The 16748-nt window shown below is 45.0% G+C and overlaps 1 protein-coding gene across 1 annotated transcript in view; it reads right to left on the bottom strand.

Annotated features, from left to right (window-relative positions):
- The window catches only part of Stab2 (stabilin 2), a 175987-nt gene that overhangs the window by 139613 nt on the left and 19626 nt on the right, over positions 1 to 16748 (bottom strand). The window contains exons 4-9 of the mRNA XM_027392551.2: positions 13866 to 13951; positions 13051 to 13120; positions 6882 to 6977; positions 4112 to 4237; positions 3561 to 3757; positions 2358 to 2491 (exon numbers count right to left, since the gene is read on the bottom strand). Coding sequence (XP_027248352.1) covers positions 2358 to 2491; positions 3561 to 3757; positions 4112 to 4237; positions 6882 to 6977; positions 13051 to 13120; positions 13866 to 13951 — 709 coding nt within the window. The remainder of the gene's footprint in view (positions 1 to 2357; positions 2492 to 3560; positions 3758 to 4111; positions 4238 to 6881; positions 6978 to 13050; positions 13121 to 13865; positions 13952 to 16748) is intronic.

The following is a 16748-nucleotide window of genomic DNA, read 5'->3' on the forward strand; positions in this document are numbered from 1 at the left end:
AGGGAGCTGCAGAGGTGCTGGTAGGTTCCTACCAAGCACAGAGGGGATGTGTTCGGGGCTGTATCCTGGAGGATAACTGCACCCTCATGAACCCAGCTGTTCTCCTGGAAACAGATCTACCTTGGGCCCACCATAAGCCCCAGAAGCACTAAACTGACACGTTTTAAATAGGATCTTACTATGTAGTCCAGGCTAACCTCAAATTCTCAATACTCCTGCCCAGCTTTCCAAATTCTTTGATACAGTCATCCAATACCTCACACTATGTTTTCTTTTAAAAGACTGTTACATTCTTCCTCTGACTGCTTCCCCTACCAGCAGTACTAACCCTTTATCTGATGGTAAGCCCCACACCACACTAATTAAGGAGTGGGAGCTAATTAAAGATTGCAACTCTTTGAAGTGATACAGTTCTCACCGCTGAGATCTAGTCTCAGCACAAACCACACAGGCTGCATCTGAAGACAATTGCCAGGACACGTTGTGGAACTCTTGCCAGCTCCTAAGGATGTTTCTCTCTCCAAGTCCTTATGAGGCCAATGGTTTGTTTCATGGGAAGTGAGGATCCAGTTTTAATGGCCTCAGCATTGAGGAATGTAGGAGATGTAACTATTTTTAATTTTTACTTTAAACCCCGGGCTGAAGTCCAAGCCTTTGTGATTGCTTACCGACTTGGATATTCTCAGTTTTCCCATGGTGCAAAGAAGTGAACCTATTGGCCTCTTTGGTAAATGGGTTTTTAACTGAGTATAAATGTAAATATCTTCCACGGTCTTAAGGCTTTAAAAAAATGCCTATGTGTTCATGTGTGTCTTGGGGGCAGGTGTATCTGAACATTTGGCTGTGTTTAGTTGGTGTATGTTATCTCTGTGTAAGGCTCTGCCCAAGGACAGATGAAGGGAATTTCATTTGGTCCTCATCACAGTCCTTCGAGGAGATACAACTCTCCCCACTTTATGGACTAAGAACCATCTGTTCACGGAGGTTAAGTGGCAGAGGTGTGATGTAAGCACAGGGGTCCTGATACCCAGGCCTGGTGCCCCTTCCACATCTACTGTATGTGTCTATAGAGAGTGTGATGATCATAAAATTCATCTGGGAAAAAACCTTCACACTGAAGGCCCAATTTTAAAGGAATAAGCCTGGAGAAAGCTGAAGTGGCTGGCCTCTGGAAGCAAAGAAACAGTTTCATGGTTGTCTATTCAATGTAACTATATTTTTGAGGTCACAGATGAGCTACAGGTCATTCACAAAGGCTGATGGTGGTAAGAACTAAGTGCTATAGAGATGGTCTGAGGGTTGAAGGATGTGGGCTCTAGCTTCTGTTCAATCCCTTGTGAAAACACAACACCCCTGCTCAGAGTTTGTTCAACACCGTTTTCTTATGTCATTGTCCCTGCAGCTCTGTGGAGTAGACATCACTTTTGTGTACACAGACATGTGTTACCCCCTTTCCAAGGGCATGCAATGGATAGGCACCAAAACCATGATTTAACCTCAAGTCTCTCTCTCTCTCTCTCTCTCTCTCTCTCTCTCTCTCTCTCTCTCTTTCTCCTGCCCCCTCCCTCCCTCCCTCCCTCCCTCCCTCCTCCCTCCCTCCCTCCCTCCCCTCCTCCCTCTATCTTCTTCTCCCTTTCTTTCTTTCTTTCTTTCTTTCTTTCTTTCTTTCTTTCTTTCTTTCTTTCTTTCTTTCTTTCTCCCTGTCAAGACAGGGTCTAATTAAGTCATCATGACTTCCCTGAAACTTGCTATATAGACAAGTCTGCTTCAAACTCACAGCGATCTGCCTGCCTCTGACTACCAAGTGCTTAACTGACTACCAAGCTCAGCTTAACTTCAATCTTTAAACTCTCCTCACCATTCCCCTCCCACAATGAAAACTGCCCCTGCCTTGGGAATTTACACACAAATGTTTTCCCTCGTGGTAAACTTCTTCTAAAACTTGGTGCCCAGAAGATAACCTCTTGTGATTATTCACCTTTTCCAGTCTTATTCAGTATCATTAACAAGCACTGTCCCAGGAATGTTGAAAAAAGAATGTATATTAGTGCTCTACTGCAATCCCAACAGCCATTAGTTTCCTCAGGCACAGTGGTTTCCTTTTGGGTTCTGTTCCCTTAAGCCCAAATATCAGGCCAAGTCGATGCTCAGTCTTCTCATTGTCATCACGAAGGAAACTGACTGACTCATTGATTAAACATACCCAAGGAATACTTACTATGCTCCCTTACTATCTGGGATAGAGTGGATACAGGGCTGATTGAGAGATACTTCCTCTCCTTCAAGGAACTTACCACATCGATGGGATTCCCACTTTCACTATCTGGGACAGATGTAGTGAGATGGAGAAGACTTACTGGGTTTGGCCTGGTGCGACTGTGCTGCAGTTTGCATTCTTATGACACGGGTTCTTTGATTCACAGACGTTGATCATACTGCACCCCACTCCAGGCACAAAATCACTGTAATGTTCTCTACACTCGCAATGAGACTTTAAGAGATGGAGAGAGAAAACCAAATTGGACCCCAGATGGTCTCATTAGCTGCTGTTCTTTAATCTATATGTGTATTATAGAAGAAGCTGACAGTGAAGAGGACTGAAATATGGGCTTACACAGAACACTTGTCAAAGTTTCCAGAAACTGAAATCATGGTTTTGTATCTTTCCAGTTAGAAACCGCACTTCCCTTGTTTGTAAAGTTTGGATTTTTAGTTTTATTGTTTACTGAAACTTAACCTCACACATGATTCCCTTTAGACACCTTATATGTCAATAGGGGTTGCCATTCAGATGGGAGGCACTATTCTAGAATACTGGTTTTCAGTGGAGGAGGGAACCTGGACAATCTCTAGAGAAACTTTCCACTGTCACAAGGAGAGAACTGATATACTAGGACCAAGATGCTTCGGTGGACCTTATCCAATAAAAATGATGCAATTCAAAATATGCCCAATACCGAGATTAAAAGTCCCGAGGTGAGGCAATGCCCTACTCTATGTGAAAAACAGAGGCTCCCTAAACCTTCCAAGTCTGCCTGAGGGACAATTTCTGACACTCATAGCATAACAAGGATTTTCCCACAGTATGGAGTATGCTGTGTGATACAGTTACTCCTCAGAGGGGAGACAGCAGATTCTCTGTAGAATTTGAGAACATTCCTCCTTGGGTACCCTGAGCTTGGGTTACCCACTGAGAAGGTGGATGTCAACTGCATTCATATGACTTTGGTTAAACTAATCTAGTCTAATTTTGAACTCTGTTTGTATTTTGTTAGTCCCCACATGGGATGGAGTTTGGAGAAAATATGAGGCCCTTAAATTTTGACTCGGGAGTGGGTCGGGGCTGGGGATGTGGAGTTTAGAGGATTGTTAGCTTAGGGAAACCCTGTAGCCCTGTGATTGGGTCCTGAGCATAATGAGGACTGCCTAGCGAGGAACACCAAATTGAGCATGGGGGACCAGAACATGAAGGCCTGAAGACACAGGTGCCCAGTGGTCTGGGTTACTAGAGCTCCTTTCCCTATTTCTGGACACATCAGTTCCATGTGTTCTTGGCTCACCTGTCCAGGCCCATCGTATTTGCACACGGTAGACTTTGTCGGACAGTTTCCAAAGTTCGTTTGGCAGGGGTCTACTGGAAGACAGAATTGGCCATCCCCGTGGTAGCCTTTTTGGCATGAGCAACTGTGTCGATTTGGTCCCAGGTAGGAGCAACTTGCGTGAGGGTGGCAGATATTTTTAAAGCAGGGGTTGATGGCTTGAGAGACAAACGAGACAGTGAGACCATGAGAGGTTTGCATTCTCAGAGCTGGAGGGAGAGAAATGTGCTGCCAAGGAACTGTGGCTCAAATGTGTCGAAGGTACAATGGCATTTGGGTGGTGCTCAGGAGGAAATACAGCCTTTCATTCCATCGATCACCCTGTTCTACCAGACATATTGACAAAGGAACGTCAGGAACTGTAACTGAATACTGTGCTGACATGATCTCTGCGTGCTCCTGATTGCAGAAGGTGAATCCACCATGCTGTGAAGACCCCCAAGCTTTTGGTTGGAGCTTTGTGTATTTCTCACTGAACTACACAGAAACAAACAGAATGGGGTCCTACTCACGTGTGCAGTGTTGGCCATCACCCACATAACCGGGAAGACATTTGCATTTGAGTTTGGTTTCATCTTTGCTGGAAAGTGAGCACCTGGAGTTCTCTGGGCAGAGCAAGGCCACACATTCAGGGATGGCTGCACATGAAGGGGATGGAAGTCCTCCCATTAGTAAGGTAATTGTGATTTGTTTGCTTGTTTTGAGGCAGGACCACTTGTAACACAGGCTGTCTTCAAACTTGCTAAGTAGTCATATTCCTTTGAAATAGGGTCTCTCATTAAACCAGGAGATGAGCTTGTAGCCAGTAAGCCCCAACTATCCTCCTGTCTTTGGGTCCCACAGTGCTGAAGTTCTAAGTGTGCAAGCCACACCTGGTTCTGGACGTTTGAACTCACGTTCTGGGCATTTGACCTCAGGTCTTCATGCTTACACAGCAAGTTCTCTAAGTCATAGAGTCACCTTCCTAGCTCTGGAACTTACCTTTAACCACAACAACCACTAATAGGGCAGCTGGGCAAAGATACTATGTCATGGAAAAAATGTCATGTGATCTCCTGTAGAATGATGAACTAACACAGGCTAGCAGGTCTTATGGCATCTTCCATTTACATGCTTTCAGCATCCCCAAAATTTAAATAATCCAAAAGTATCTCATGACTTTGATGTGGTGCCCTGGTATATGGCTTGGGAACCATAATGTAAAACCATTGAGGTTTTTTGTGCTTATTTCATATAGAAGTTGGCATTAACCCAACTAGTTTAGTATGCACAAAATTTATTCATATAAGTTCAACATTCAGGTTATTTCCAGCTTTTTTTTCCTTACAAATGCTATGCTCTGGATTTATTGGTTCATGTGTTCTTATCTACCCATTCTCAGCCTTCCCCCCTTTCAGGGTAAATTCCTTAAAGAAAGGCCATAGCACTTCTTTGTTAGCTGGTAGGAACCCACACTTTCACTGTCATCCCTTTGTGCCCATAGATAGTCATATTCCATTTGCAAACTCAGGAATAGAATGAACAAGAAATCAAAACTGAATGAAACCACCCTCCAGGGTTGTCACCTGCCTTCAGTCTGGCTTCATGTGTGTTAGTGTGTTACTTGTGGATTTCTTGCCCTGTGGTTATTGCTGCTTCTCATGTATTACTCTGAACATTAGCTTCTCCTAGGTCTATTTTTAATACTCAGCCATGGCCTTCACATTAATAAACGTGTACCTGCCATGAGAATTACAAATATTTTTTGTCCCAGTCTCTGTTTATCTTTTGACTCCATGAAAACTATTCTTCACTTGGAAGCAAATTTGACAGTGTTCTTCTTTGGGAACCTTTCTGGACTGGGTCCCTGTCCTTCTGAGAAGGCATCTGCTCATAGGTCTCAGAGGGCATCCGCCCAACGATTGTGGGAGTTGATGATTTGCAGGGCTGTCTCCTCTGAAGTGAAGACAGAGCATGCATGGTTCATGCCCTTGCCCCTTCCACAGTACCTACATACCTTGGGCTTTCAAAAAAAAAAAAAAAGGAGTTTGTCCCATTTGGAATTTCAAACTTTTCTAACCTTCTTATTCCACAGGAAACTAAAATCCAGAGGATAAGTTGACGGAGCCTAGTGTCACAGGCTAAATATATGACCAAGGTGTTTACTTTTGAAAATGTTTCAAGCTTCCAATTCATCCTGTGTGAACTGCTTTGCCACAAGACTGAGCAAGGACAGGAATAGGAAAGGGGTGGGTGAAAGGTTTCTCCTTTTTAGAGAGAGTTAAGTTTTGCCAGTAGAGGGCGCTGGCAGGACAGTGTAGCAGGCAGGATGCAGCTTTGGGATACAGGGCAAAGGGCTCAGTGTGGGGCCTCTGTTGAATTTGCTGCTGCTGCTGCTATACAGGCCTCAGTGGGATGTCTGCCCAGGCTGTGCACCCAGAGTGCACTGTCCCTCCATAGTTGCGTCCTTGGACCCAGTGCCCACTTTCTTACAGGCGTCCCCACAGAGACACTGAACACTCTTAGGTTAACCTGTCCCCTGAACCCTGGCTCATCAGCCTCACCAGGTCTCTAGAGGGCTGCCCCACGACTGCCAGGAGACTGTGGTCCAATGCTGGCCTGGGAAAAACAGCCAGTTTCTCTGCCACCTTAACAATGTCTAACAAGGCATGGGGATGGCCACATCCTTCCTTAGAACTCCAGGTCCCCTAGAGTTCTCTACAGTTTCCAGTTACTCTTTTATCAGTGTTCTCATCTTCTATCATCGCCCCTCGTTTAGCTCACCCCTGTTCTTCATCTTCTAACGAGATCCAGTGTCATAGGCTGTTTAAATAATTCCCCTCGGACCCCAGTGCTTTGAACCCCACTTCTATTTGCTACTCCTGTGCCCTCGAGTAAGTCACAAAGCTGTGGAGACTGTTCTGTTGTCTGTGGATGCTCATGTGTTTCTGTAACTGAGAGTGTACTTTGTGGACTAGCTTACTACGATGGCCCTTCTTGGCCTCCCAGCCTGAATACTCCCTTCTACACCTCCCCCCTTCACACTGCCTCCTGCTCAGCCTCCCCACAGCGCAGCTCTGGCCACACCACCCATTGCTTCACCCACCCTCCCCCTTCCTCTTCTCTCTAGCTCTTTTTTTCTTTTTTATCATGTTTGCTTAATTTTTAGCCTCTTACAAAGTATTTGACAATCCATCATTCCCCCCACCCCACCCAGTGGAGCCTCAGTAACAAACAGTAAAGAGAAACATCTCCCTGCATCTCTTTGGTCTGGTGTAGCAGTGAGGAACCACGGTCACTTACGTGTGTCACACCTGGGGCCCTTGTAGGCAGAGAAGCACTCACAGGTTCCGTCACCATGGAGGCCGCTGTTGCACACACCATGGACACAGTTGCACACTGTAGGCAGAAAATAGGGGTGGGGTCATATCTAACAGAGATTGCTCCTAAAGACCCCAAAAGGGTAACAGTCTCAGACAGCCCTTCTGAGACTGTCTGCACAATGAGGTGGAGGTAACTCCCAGAGAGCCTAGTTTGAATCTTGACTTCATCTTTCTTTCATCCGAGTTGGGATTTTCAGTGTGTAAGGTAGACAATGGTGCCTACACTAACAGTGTTAAGTAAGGAAATGGATCTAGAGAATGCCTGCCATATCACAGGGTTCTCTTCCTTACTGAGCTGTTTGCTTCACCTTTGGGTAGCCGGACAACATGACTGATTTAGTGGCTTCGTATGAAGAGAAGAGTTCCCCGACTCCATCCCTGTTGGTGGCTAACATCTTTGTAAGCAAATCTTACTTCTTGAATGATGAGGGCAGTGTAAGGATCAGAAAAGAAAAGTAACCCACTAGGGCCCAGAATGACTATGTCCTGTTTTCTGCTCAAAATAGATGGCTTCTCAGCCTAGTGACAGGTCATGGATGACAAATAGAGGGCCTTCTAGATGAACAGTCAACACTTTAGCACCCATCTGGTGGCTCATCTGTTATACAAGCTAGCCCCTGATATACTGAAACCAAGACTCCACAAAGCACATTGTATGGCGTTTCTGTTGCCACTGTGACAAGCCATCTGAAAGAGGAGCCTGAAACAGCCCAAGTCCATTTGACAGTTCTGGAGATCAGAAGTATAAAACATCACATCGGATTAAATCAAAGTTGCAGAAAGGCTGTGTTTCTTCTGGGATCTCTTCTATTACCTTTCATAGATTTTAGAAAGATTCAGTGTTTCCAGGCTTATGATCTCTTTCCCCACTTTCAGGTGAACTACCAAGTCCTTCTGTTCTTCTCACACTGCTATCTCTATGGTTACCTCCTCACCCACCCCCTCTGCCTATAACCACATTGCACCCACCTGGGCAATCAGAGCAACCACTTTATACTAAACCAGCTGGTTATCAGCCTTGATCCCACCACAACCTTAATTGCCCTCTGCCATGTAACTTAATATGCTCTAGCTTCCAGGATTAAGACATAGCTCTTTGGGTGTGGGGGCACTGTTCTGCCTACTATTTATGTTTTTGATGCATGTGAGTACATGTGAAGCTCAAATGAGTCCCAATCATAAAGAGGTACTTATTTAACAACAACAAAATATTAGAAATTCATGGATGACTAAGTTTAAAGTTTTCTGAACACCTAAAATTGCATCAACCCCCTAGTTTTCTTTGTGTCTGCATCTCCTTCCTTGACATCTTGCTCATTGTCTTACTGGTCCTATCCTCCTCCAGGTTCTTTCCAAGCTTTATCTGACTGCTACAGCGGCACTGTACTAAACTGACTACAGTTTGTTGTCAGCCCATTCACCATTGCATTTCACAATTCGATTTCTAAGTGTACAGGATGAATCCACTTTGTTCCCTTCCTTCTTCATGATTAGCCAGTGAACTGCCATGCTTAGAGTACTGTGTTACACAAGTCTCCATCCTCACAGGGCAACAGCCAATCACAGCACAGAGTGACACATGCTACCACCCAAAACACCAATTGGAGGTGGCTAGGAAGAAGTGGTGTGGGGGCAGGCTCTATCAAGACCACACCAGGGGGAGGTAGCAGGTTCATCCTGCACCCATGCACCCTGTGTGTCCTGCACCCATGCACCCCTGTGTATCCTGCACCCATGGCACCCTGTGTTGGCTTCTTTTACACCCCTTTGATGTGTCAGGTGAGATCTTCCTTATCCTTCAAGGACAGTCCTCTTCTGTAGTGCCATCCTAGGAATTCCCAAAGCAGAACTTTTGCTCCTTTGGGCTCCAGGAGGAATGGAGAAGAATGTTAGGAGTAAACTCTGCCAGCACCTTGACTCAGAACAACTTGCCCAGTTTTGAGCTATTTTGTTACATCAGCCCTAAGATTTTACCTGTGAGGCATGTCTCTCCCTCACCACACCCAGGACCTGACCTGTGCTCACCTTCACTGTTACTTGTACCTTCTCAGGCATTTTGGCATGCCTTTTTAGGTTTAGTGTAACAGGAGGGGTAGGTGACATCGTTACTCTCAGTTTAATGATGGAAAAAACGGGAGCTAACTAGCAAGTGTTCTCTCAAAGGGCTGAAACATTTGTCACTGTCATCCTTATGTCCCGGCAATCTTTGTTTCTGTTTTAGTAAAACTCTTTGATGCCCACAGATGGCTATAGGTTTTGGAAGAGGCAAACTCTGGAGAAAACTCAAGTTGATTATAGAGATGACTGAAGTCAAGAGATATCCCAGAAGAAAGGATTCTTACACAGAACTTAATAGAAAAGATTCCAGTCAATTCAATTAAACAATCACAACCCAGTTTCTGCCTATCAGCTGATGTGGCATTGGGCACAAGGCATGCAAACACAGGTGACTAGTAGCATCTCACTTTAAGGAGATCACAGAGTGGAAGAGAAGCCAGACCTTCGGGACAAGGTGGTGACTAGTGTTCTCTATTTCCACATAGCTAGTGGAAGATGGTGGTGACATGGGGTGGGGAGATTGAATGTCACAGATGCTAACTGTAAGCATTGTTTTTGTTCTAAGATTTCTCTCCCAGCTGTGTCTGTGAGCTCTAGCAGCCCCACCATTAGCTTCTCCCTGTGTTCCTTGTTCAGCACTGTCCCTAACTGGTAGCCTCTGAAGCCTGTGACACTGCACTGCATTCTGTCAGCCACTGCCAAGAAAGTGTCCTAGGCAAGGAGAAGTGAGGAGCCCAAGGATTCCCAGCTGGTCTCCTAAAGCCCTTGATGCGTTGTGAACTGGTCTCAGCAAATGTCTAGGGTAGCGGTTCTCAACCTTCCTAATGCTGCGCCATTTTAACACACATTGTGGTGACCTCAACCACAAAAATCACTTTCTTTGTTACTTCATAACTGTAATTTTGCTACTGTTATGAATCATAACTTAAATATCTGTGTCCTATAATGGTCTTTTGATAGTCTTAGGTGACCCCTGTGAAAGGGTCATTTGACCTCAAAGTGGTTGTGACCCACAGGATGAGAAACACTGCTCTAGAGACATATGAAACTTGGGTGGTATGACTTTTGAAGTAGCCAAAAACTTGGCCATTTCAGACAGGGATGCTGTGTGGCTCCCTGTGACATGTCCAGGGAGTCTCCCTCTCCTGTGTCCTCCACTGTATGCTGCACAGGCTATGCACAGCATGCCATCATTAGTCACATTCCCAGACCCCTGGACACAGCTCATAGCCTGTTTGGAGTCTAATGCATGGTGCATACTCCCCAAGGCCAGAACAGTGTGGTGACGGGGGTCAGGGTCTTGAGTCAGACACCTGGGCTAAATCCTCTCCCCTGTAATAGTCACATGGCCTTCTGTCACCTCTCTTTTCCTTTACCCTGTGAATGACCTTAGCTCTGAGTGGTGTACCTACGACTAGGGATCGTGGGTGGGAAAGCTCTTTGTACGCTGCCAGGAACACAGTAAGGATTGATTTAGAGGCTTACGTAGAGAAGGTGGGTTTTGCATTAGGCTTCTGATACAAACAAGGCACCGAGTTGCTCTGGTGCTGGCAGCAGAAAGGAAAGCCACTGGCTGACGTAGCTGTGAATCATCTCCCACCAATGAACAGCCTGGCAAGGGAGCATCCTGGCAGCAGGAAAAGTCAGCATTAAAAATAGATGAACCTAGTAGAGCTGTCCCAATTTTAGGCAGGAGTGCCAACTCCTGGGACCAACTCCCCAGTGGGTGAGACAACACCAGCCCCCAGTGGGCGCCTGGCTGAAAGAGTTTGCAAGATTCTTGGGCCTTGATAGCGGGGAATGATCAGCTGCCATGATTTACTCTTCCTTTGTCCTCTTACCATATGCTTCCACGGACACAGCAAGAGCCTGGCTGTGTTGTCACCCCCAGCGGGTAAATGGCAATCCTGTTGCATGAGGAAGGCTGCCACAGGTCACACAGCAGTTGAGGTTGGTTTGAGACTCAGGCCAGGTTGAATTCACTGGCTGCTCTCTTATTGGAAGATGTTCTGTCCTATATAAGGCTCACTGGTCACATTTGGCGATTTCTATTTAAATTCAGTAGTGTGTCCTTAGGGTTAGAATTCAGTTCCTCAGTTGTGAAGCCCCATTTCAGGAGCCCAGGGGCCACATGTGGCCTGTGGAGATTAGGATGGACAGTGACATGTGTAAAATATCCTAAGAAGGTCTACTGAAATCTAGAACTTGGAGAGCTTCTCTGGGTCTTTTTTTAGGTTTAATTCTCTTAACACTTTAGGGTTTGGGGCCAGCAAGATGGCTCAGCGGGTTAAGGTACTCGATGCTAAGCCTGGTGACCTGAGTTCAACCCTCAGAACTCACATGGCAAAAGGAAAGAACTGACGTCTGCATTTTGTCCTCTGACCTCTACACATGTACTGTGGCATGCGTGCATGCACACACACACACACACACACACACACACACACACACACACACACACACACACACACACACACACACACACACACACCTACACACACATACATACACATATACACACACATACATACACACACACACACACACACACACACACACACACACACCATAAACACACACTCTCACACTTTTTAAAATGTAATAAAAATAAATAACATGAATAAGTTTTCATTTAGTATAAGCAATTAGAGTCCAAACCATCTTTGTCCATTTTGCCTTTGCTTCCCGGTGGCACAGACATGAGGCATAGTCTCCTTTACTTGGAAATGTTTGGAATATCTATCATGTTTATGTTTATCAGAAATCAATGCCCAGTGTTGTGGGGGTTACATGGCTCATCTTTATTCTAACTTTTCATCCCCAAGCAACCACTCAGTTTTCCTGGGATGCTGGCTGCTTTCTTCCTGCTTTCCCACAACAGTGTTTATCTAGTTTATATAATTTAAATTCTAGTTGATTGTGGTAGGGAAGGAGATGTAGACCTGTCATTTCTAGTAAGTTGGTTATATTTTAGTTGTTATCCTTTAAAGCAATGTAAGTGTTAAAAACACATAGAATATTAAAACATGTTTTCAGTTTGCTTTTGCTTTTGCAAATAATTGTGGAGTCAGGAGTGAAGGCACACTTAAGATTAGGAGGAACTAGGTAATGGCAACAATACTAATAATGACAGCTAATAGTTATCAGGAACTACTCCCTAACGATGGTGAGATTACTTGCTTCTGTAGGTAGGAAAACATGGTCTAGACATTTATCCAGTTACTTCAGTTGGCAGCCATGCAGCCAGAGCTCTGCCAAGGTCTAAGCCTGGGCTCTAACTTTTCACCTGTTACCTCTGGAAATCAATCTTCCGGGTGAGGATATTGTTACTGGGATCAGCATTCATTCATCCACACACTTGTTTGTTCATTTAGCTGATAACAGCTGTGTTTCTCATGCAGTCAACACTATAGAAGCTACTAGAGAGAAAATACACCATGGGTCACAATGAGGAAGGCTTCCCTCTGTTGCTGGTGAAATGCATTATGGGGACATGCCAAAGAACTTATGGGGATGATATATATATATATATATATATATATTATATATATGTGTGTGTGTGTGTGTGTGTGTGTGTGTGTGTGTGTGTGTGTGTGTGTGTGTGTGTGTGTGTTTATAGATTTTCTTGCAAAAATTTTGCTAGATATTCCATATATCCCAGTTATATGACCCTAGTGTACATTCCCAAAGGACTTCATGTCTTACCACAGAGATACTTGCTCATCTATGTTTATTGAGGCTCTGCTCTCATTGCAAGTAGAACCAACCTAACGGCCCATCAACATGTGACTGCATAATGAAAATGTGGTCCATATACACATTCTTCCTCCCAACCTTCTCTCTCCACTAAATCTCCAGTTTCACATTCTTTGTTACAGCAATGGAAAGCTAAGACAGTTAGTATCTTAAAACAACACAAATCCATACATTTCTGCAGACCAGAAATCTAAAACCACTGTTAAAAACTGAAGCAACCATTTCTGGGACTTTAAACCCTCACAATTCTTTAAAGGAACAAAAATCAGACCTACCTGATGAACAATTGGGCCCAAAAACATTGTCAACAGCACAGGTTTCACAGGCTGTTCCACTAAAGCCCTCCTGCAAAACACAGTGGATGACATCAGACCCAAGGTCATCTTGAGGAACTCCTATGTTATCCGGAAAGCCTCTGGGCAACCCACTGATGGTCTGTCAGCATTTGCTTCTCTGATATGTCTTTCCCCTGGGCTTTCTTTCCTCAGGCCACTTGAAGTCTTCATGTAAGAATCTCTATTTTTTTTTAAATTTCTTTTGCTGAAGGTCTAGAAGCCCTAGAGAAGAAAGCTGTCAGCCCAGCCATATAAGTAGACAGTGCCCACAGCCCCTTCACCCTCGTATGCAATGAAAACACTTCCAGGTCTGTTCTGAGGGAGCTGAACTCAATCCCCTCCAGAAGGATTTGTGTTTAATTCTTCCACAGTTTGAAATTCACAAGCATTACTTTTGTTAGATAAGAAGTTCTTCAATGGTCACATGCCGATGGTTTGCCTAGGGTAGTCTAGCAGCAAAGGTGATTACTAACAGAAGCAAGAGGTGACAACTCTCTACCCTTACGTGGATTCATAAGGTATATTTACACACGACCTCATTTTATGTCTTCAGAGAGGGTTGTTCTGTGGATCTTTCCTCAGGCTTTACCAGTGAATGCAAGGGTGAGAGGCCATTTTGTTGCACATGACACACTCAATGTATTAACACTGCTACTCTTAGAGACTTCTCTTAGTGTGGGGCTGTGATTAAGGCAGATTAACAGGTAGGAAGCAGGAAGGAGAATTGCAGGGATGGAGCAGCTCTCTGAACTTACCTGACAGGAGCAGCGTCCAGTTCCTTCCATGCCTTCATCACAAATGCCTCTGCCACTACACGGTGATGCTGCTCCTGCTGGGCATTCTGGAACAAACAAACAGACTAGATTTATTCATTCATTGAAGACTGAGCAAAATAAATGCACGATGCAAAGATGCAGTCAGCACCCATTTAGTGTGCAACTTAGTGTGTTAGTTGCCCAGGACAATAAACAAACAAGCAAACAGAAATAATTGAAAAACCTGCTGTTCTGATCCCACACTGGAGGCCAGCCAGGGCTACACAATGAATTCAAGACCATCATGAGTCACATGGCAGGACCTTGTCTTGAAATGCTAAGGGCTGGAGGTATAGCATTTTGGTAGAGCTCTTGTAGAAGTGGGGGGAGACTGTAGGGGAGTGGGGGTTTGGGTTTTGGAGCAGCAGTGCCTGCCAGCACCATGCCTGAACTCCAGGTCTGTCATCTAAACAAGCCTCTCTTTTTTTATTTAGTTAGGCTGCCTCAGGTATTTTGTTACAGTAACAAAACCAGATGGTCACATAGGGGCAGGACACATATATTCAGACCACAGAATCAGTTCTTAGATAAAGAGACTTCTAAATAAAGAGAAGGGCTGTTTGCCACAAGACACTAGTGGCTCTCTCAGTAAGTTGACCCTTTCATAGATGGTTGGAAATTTGCAGGTGCCTCAGAAGTGAGGCAGGTTGTTCAATGTAAAGATGAGTTTGCCTCTGGCTCCTCCTATTCAAAATCTAAGTGGCTGACATATTTGCAGATTTGGTTGGTGTTTTCCAAGACAGAGTCTCACTGTGTAGCTCTGGCTGTCCTGGAACTCACTGTTCAGGCCAGGCTGGCTGAAGGGTTTTAGCAAGCCTGAGCATGGCAAGCAAAAGCCCAAACATGGCAAACGTTGCAGACAGGCTTTGTCTTTCTTACCCGTTTCCTCTCCCTTGCTAAAAACCATTACTTTTTGGGGGGAGGGAGGTTCGAGACCGGGTTTCTCTGTGTGACAGCTCTGGCTGTCCTGGAACTCGATCTGTAGACCAGGCTGGCCTTGAATCCAGAGATCCACCTGCCTCTGTGTCCCGGGTGCTGGGATTAAAGGCGTGTGCCACCAACGCCCGGCTCAAAACCATTATATTTCAAGCTCCAAGGTCTATCCCATTATTTCACCACTGACTCATTCCTGAGAGAAAACACCAAGGTCTAGCAATCAAAGTTCATTATTTGACCAATATATCCAATCAGGATTTACCAACTCACCCTAGACAGACTCGCCCTTTTCTCCTTAAAAACCCACTCCTGCAGAAACACCCCAACTTGCTTTTCTTGCTTGTTTGCTGCTGCAGTTGCCTTTGTACCCTGCCCCCCCCAATTTCACTAGCCCCTCCAAGGTAATAAATCTTTGTGCCGAGAATTTGGTGTCTGGGTGTGTCCTGTCCTGACTTGGTATTGGTGTGTGTGTGTGTGTGTGTGTGTGTGTGTGTGTGTGTGTGTGTGTGTGTGTGTGAGGGGGGCCTCACTTATACTGCCTTGGATTCCCAGGGACTGTCTCTGTCTCCTGAATGCTGGGATTGAAGGTGTGAATATTTTGAATCTGCATTTTCCATGATAGTAGCAAAGCCAGTCCCCAAAGGCCTGAAGATGCTCTAGGGGTTTATTGTTCAGTGTGTTACTGTGATGGACCCTGACCAAGCAACCAGACAGGCCAAGACCACAACACAGGTGACAGAAATGTGTACATGACGAGGGAAGAAGAAGCCATCTAATCCATAGCTGTATTGACAGTCACTTTTGAAAATGAGATCTTGGTACGAAAACATCTCAAATAGAACTCATTTAGGTACTCATTTAATGTTGTCTCTATCATTGGAAGAAAAATTAAAAAAAAGAAGGAAGAGAGAGAGAGAGAGAGAGAGAGAGAGAGAGAGAGAGAGAGAGAGAGAGAGAGAGAGAGAGAAAGAAAAAGACTTGTCTGGTCTGTTTAGCAACTGTTGATGTGCAGGATTGGTAGAAAGAGCCTGGGTCTGGCAATTGGAATCTTGTGAATTTGAATCCCAGCTTGAGCTTTGCTGTCTGTGTCCCTTTCTCCCCTCAGCATAGCTCATGTCTGGCTCTGAGGTTCAGTCCCTTAGCAGAGTGTTTTGGGGGCTGGAAAATTAGGTGACAGTAAAGCAAGTTGCTACAACTCTTGAGTGGATATTCTGATATTTTTCCTTCCTTGTGATTGGAACGATAACAGTTACCAGCACTGAGGGAAAAAAATGAGGAAAGAAAAAATGAGTAAGAGGGTTGTGCAGACCTGTGTCTGTCAGGAGGAGAAGGCTGGGTCTCAGGCAGCTGAGGAGACTGAGGAGGACTGGTTGTAAGAGGTCCAGTGCCCACAGCGCCCCCTTCTGGGTACTTTCAGAATTTATTCCAAATAGCCTAATTTTGAGAGGACAGGTTAGTTTCCATTGGCCTCAATGGACAGGGATGGACAAATATTAAACAGAAGGCCTTGCTAAAGCTTTTAACCTTTGCCTGCAAAAAACCCAGCTGAAGGTGACTGAGGGGAGAGAGGGACAGAGGTTTCTTAAGCTGGGATCAGGGAAGCCCTTGCGGCATGCCTGTGAACACATCAGGCCTTTTGTAATTTGCATACAGTCTGTCCTGGTTTGGGATAAGTTCACATGTCCCTGTCGTGGCTAAGGATGCATAGACTTCATCAGAGACAAAGCCTGCAAAGAAAACTTAAGAAATACAAGTATAGAGCCTGGTGAGGTTCCTGACTGCAACGCCTAAGGGCCTGAGTTTGATTCCTGGAACCTAAGTGGTAGAGAGAGAAAACTAATTCCTGCAAGTTGTTCTCTGAGTCCCACATGTTTACTATGGCTCAAC

This window comes from Cricetulus griseus (assembly GCF_003668045.3).
Source record: "Cricetulus griseus strain 17A/GY chromosome 1 unlocalized genomic scaffold, alternate assembly CriGri-PICRH-1.0 chr1_0, whole genome shotgun sequence".
NCBI lineage: Eukaryota > Metazoa > Chordata > Mammalia > Rodentia > Cricetidae > Cricetulus > Cricetulus griseus.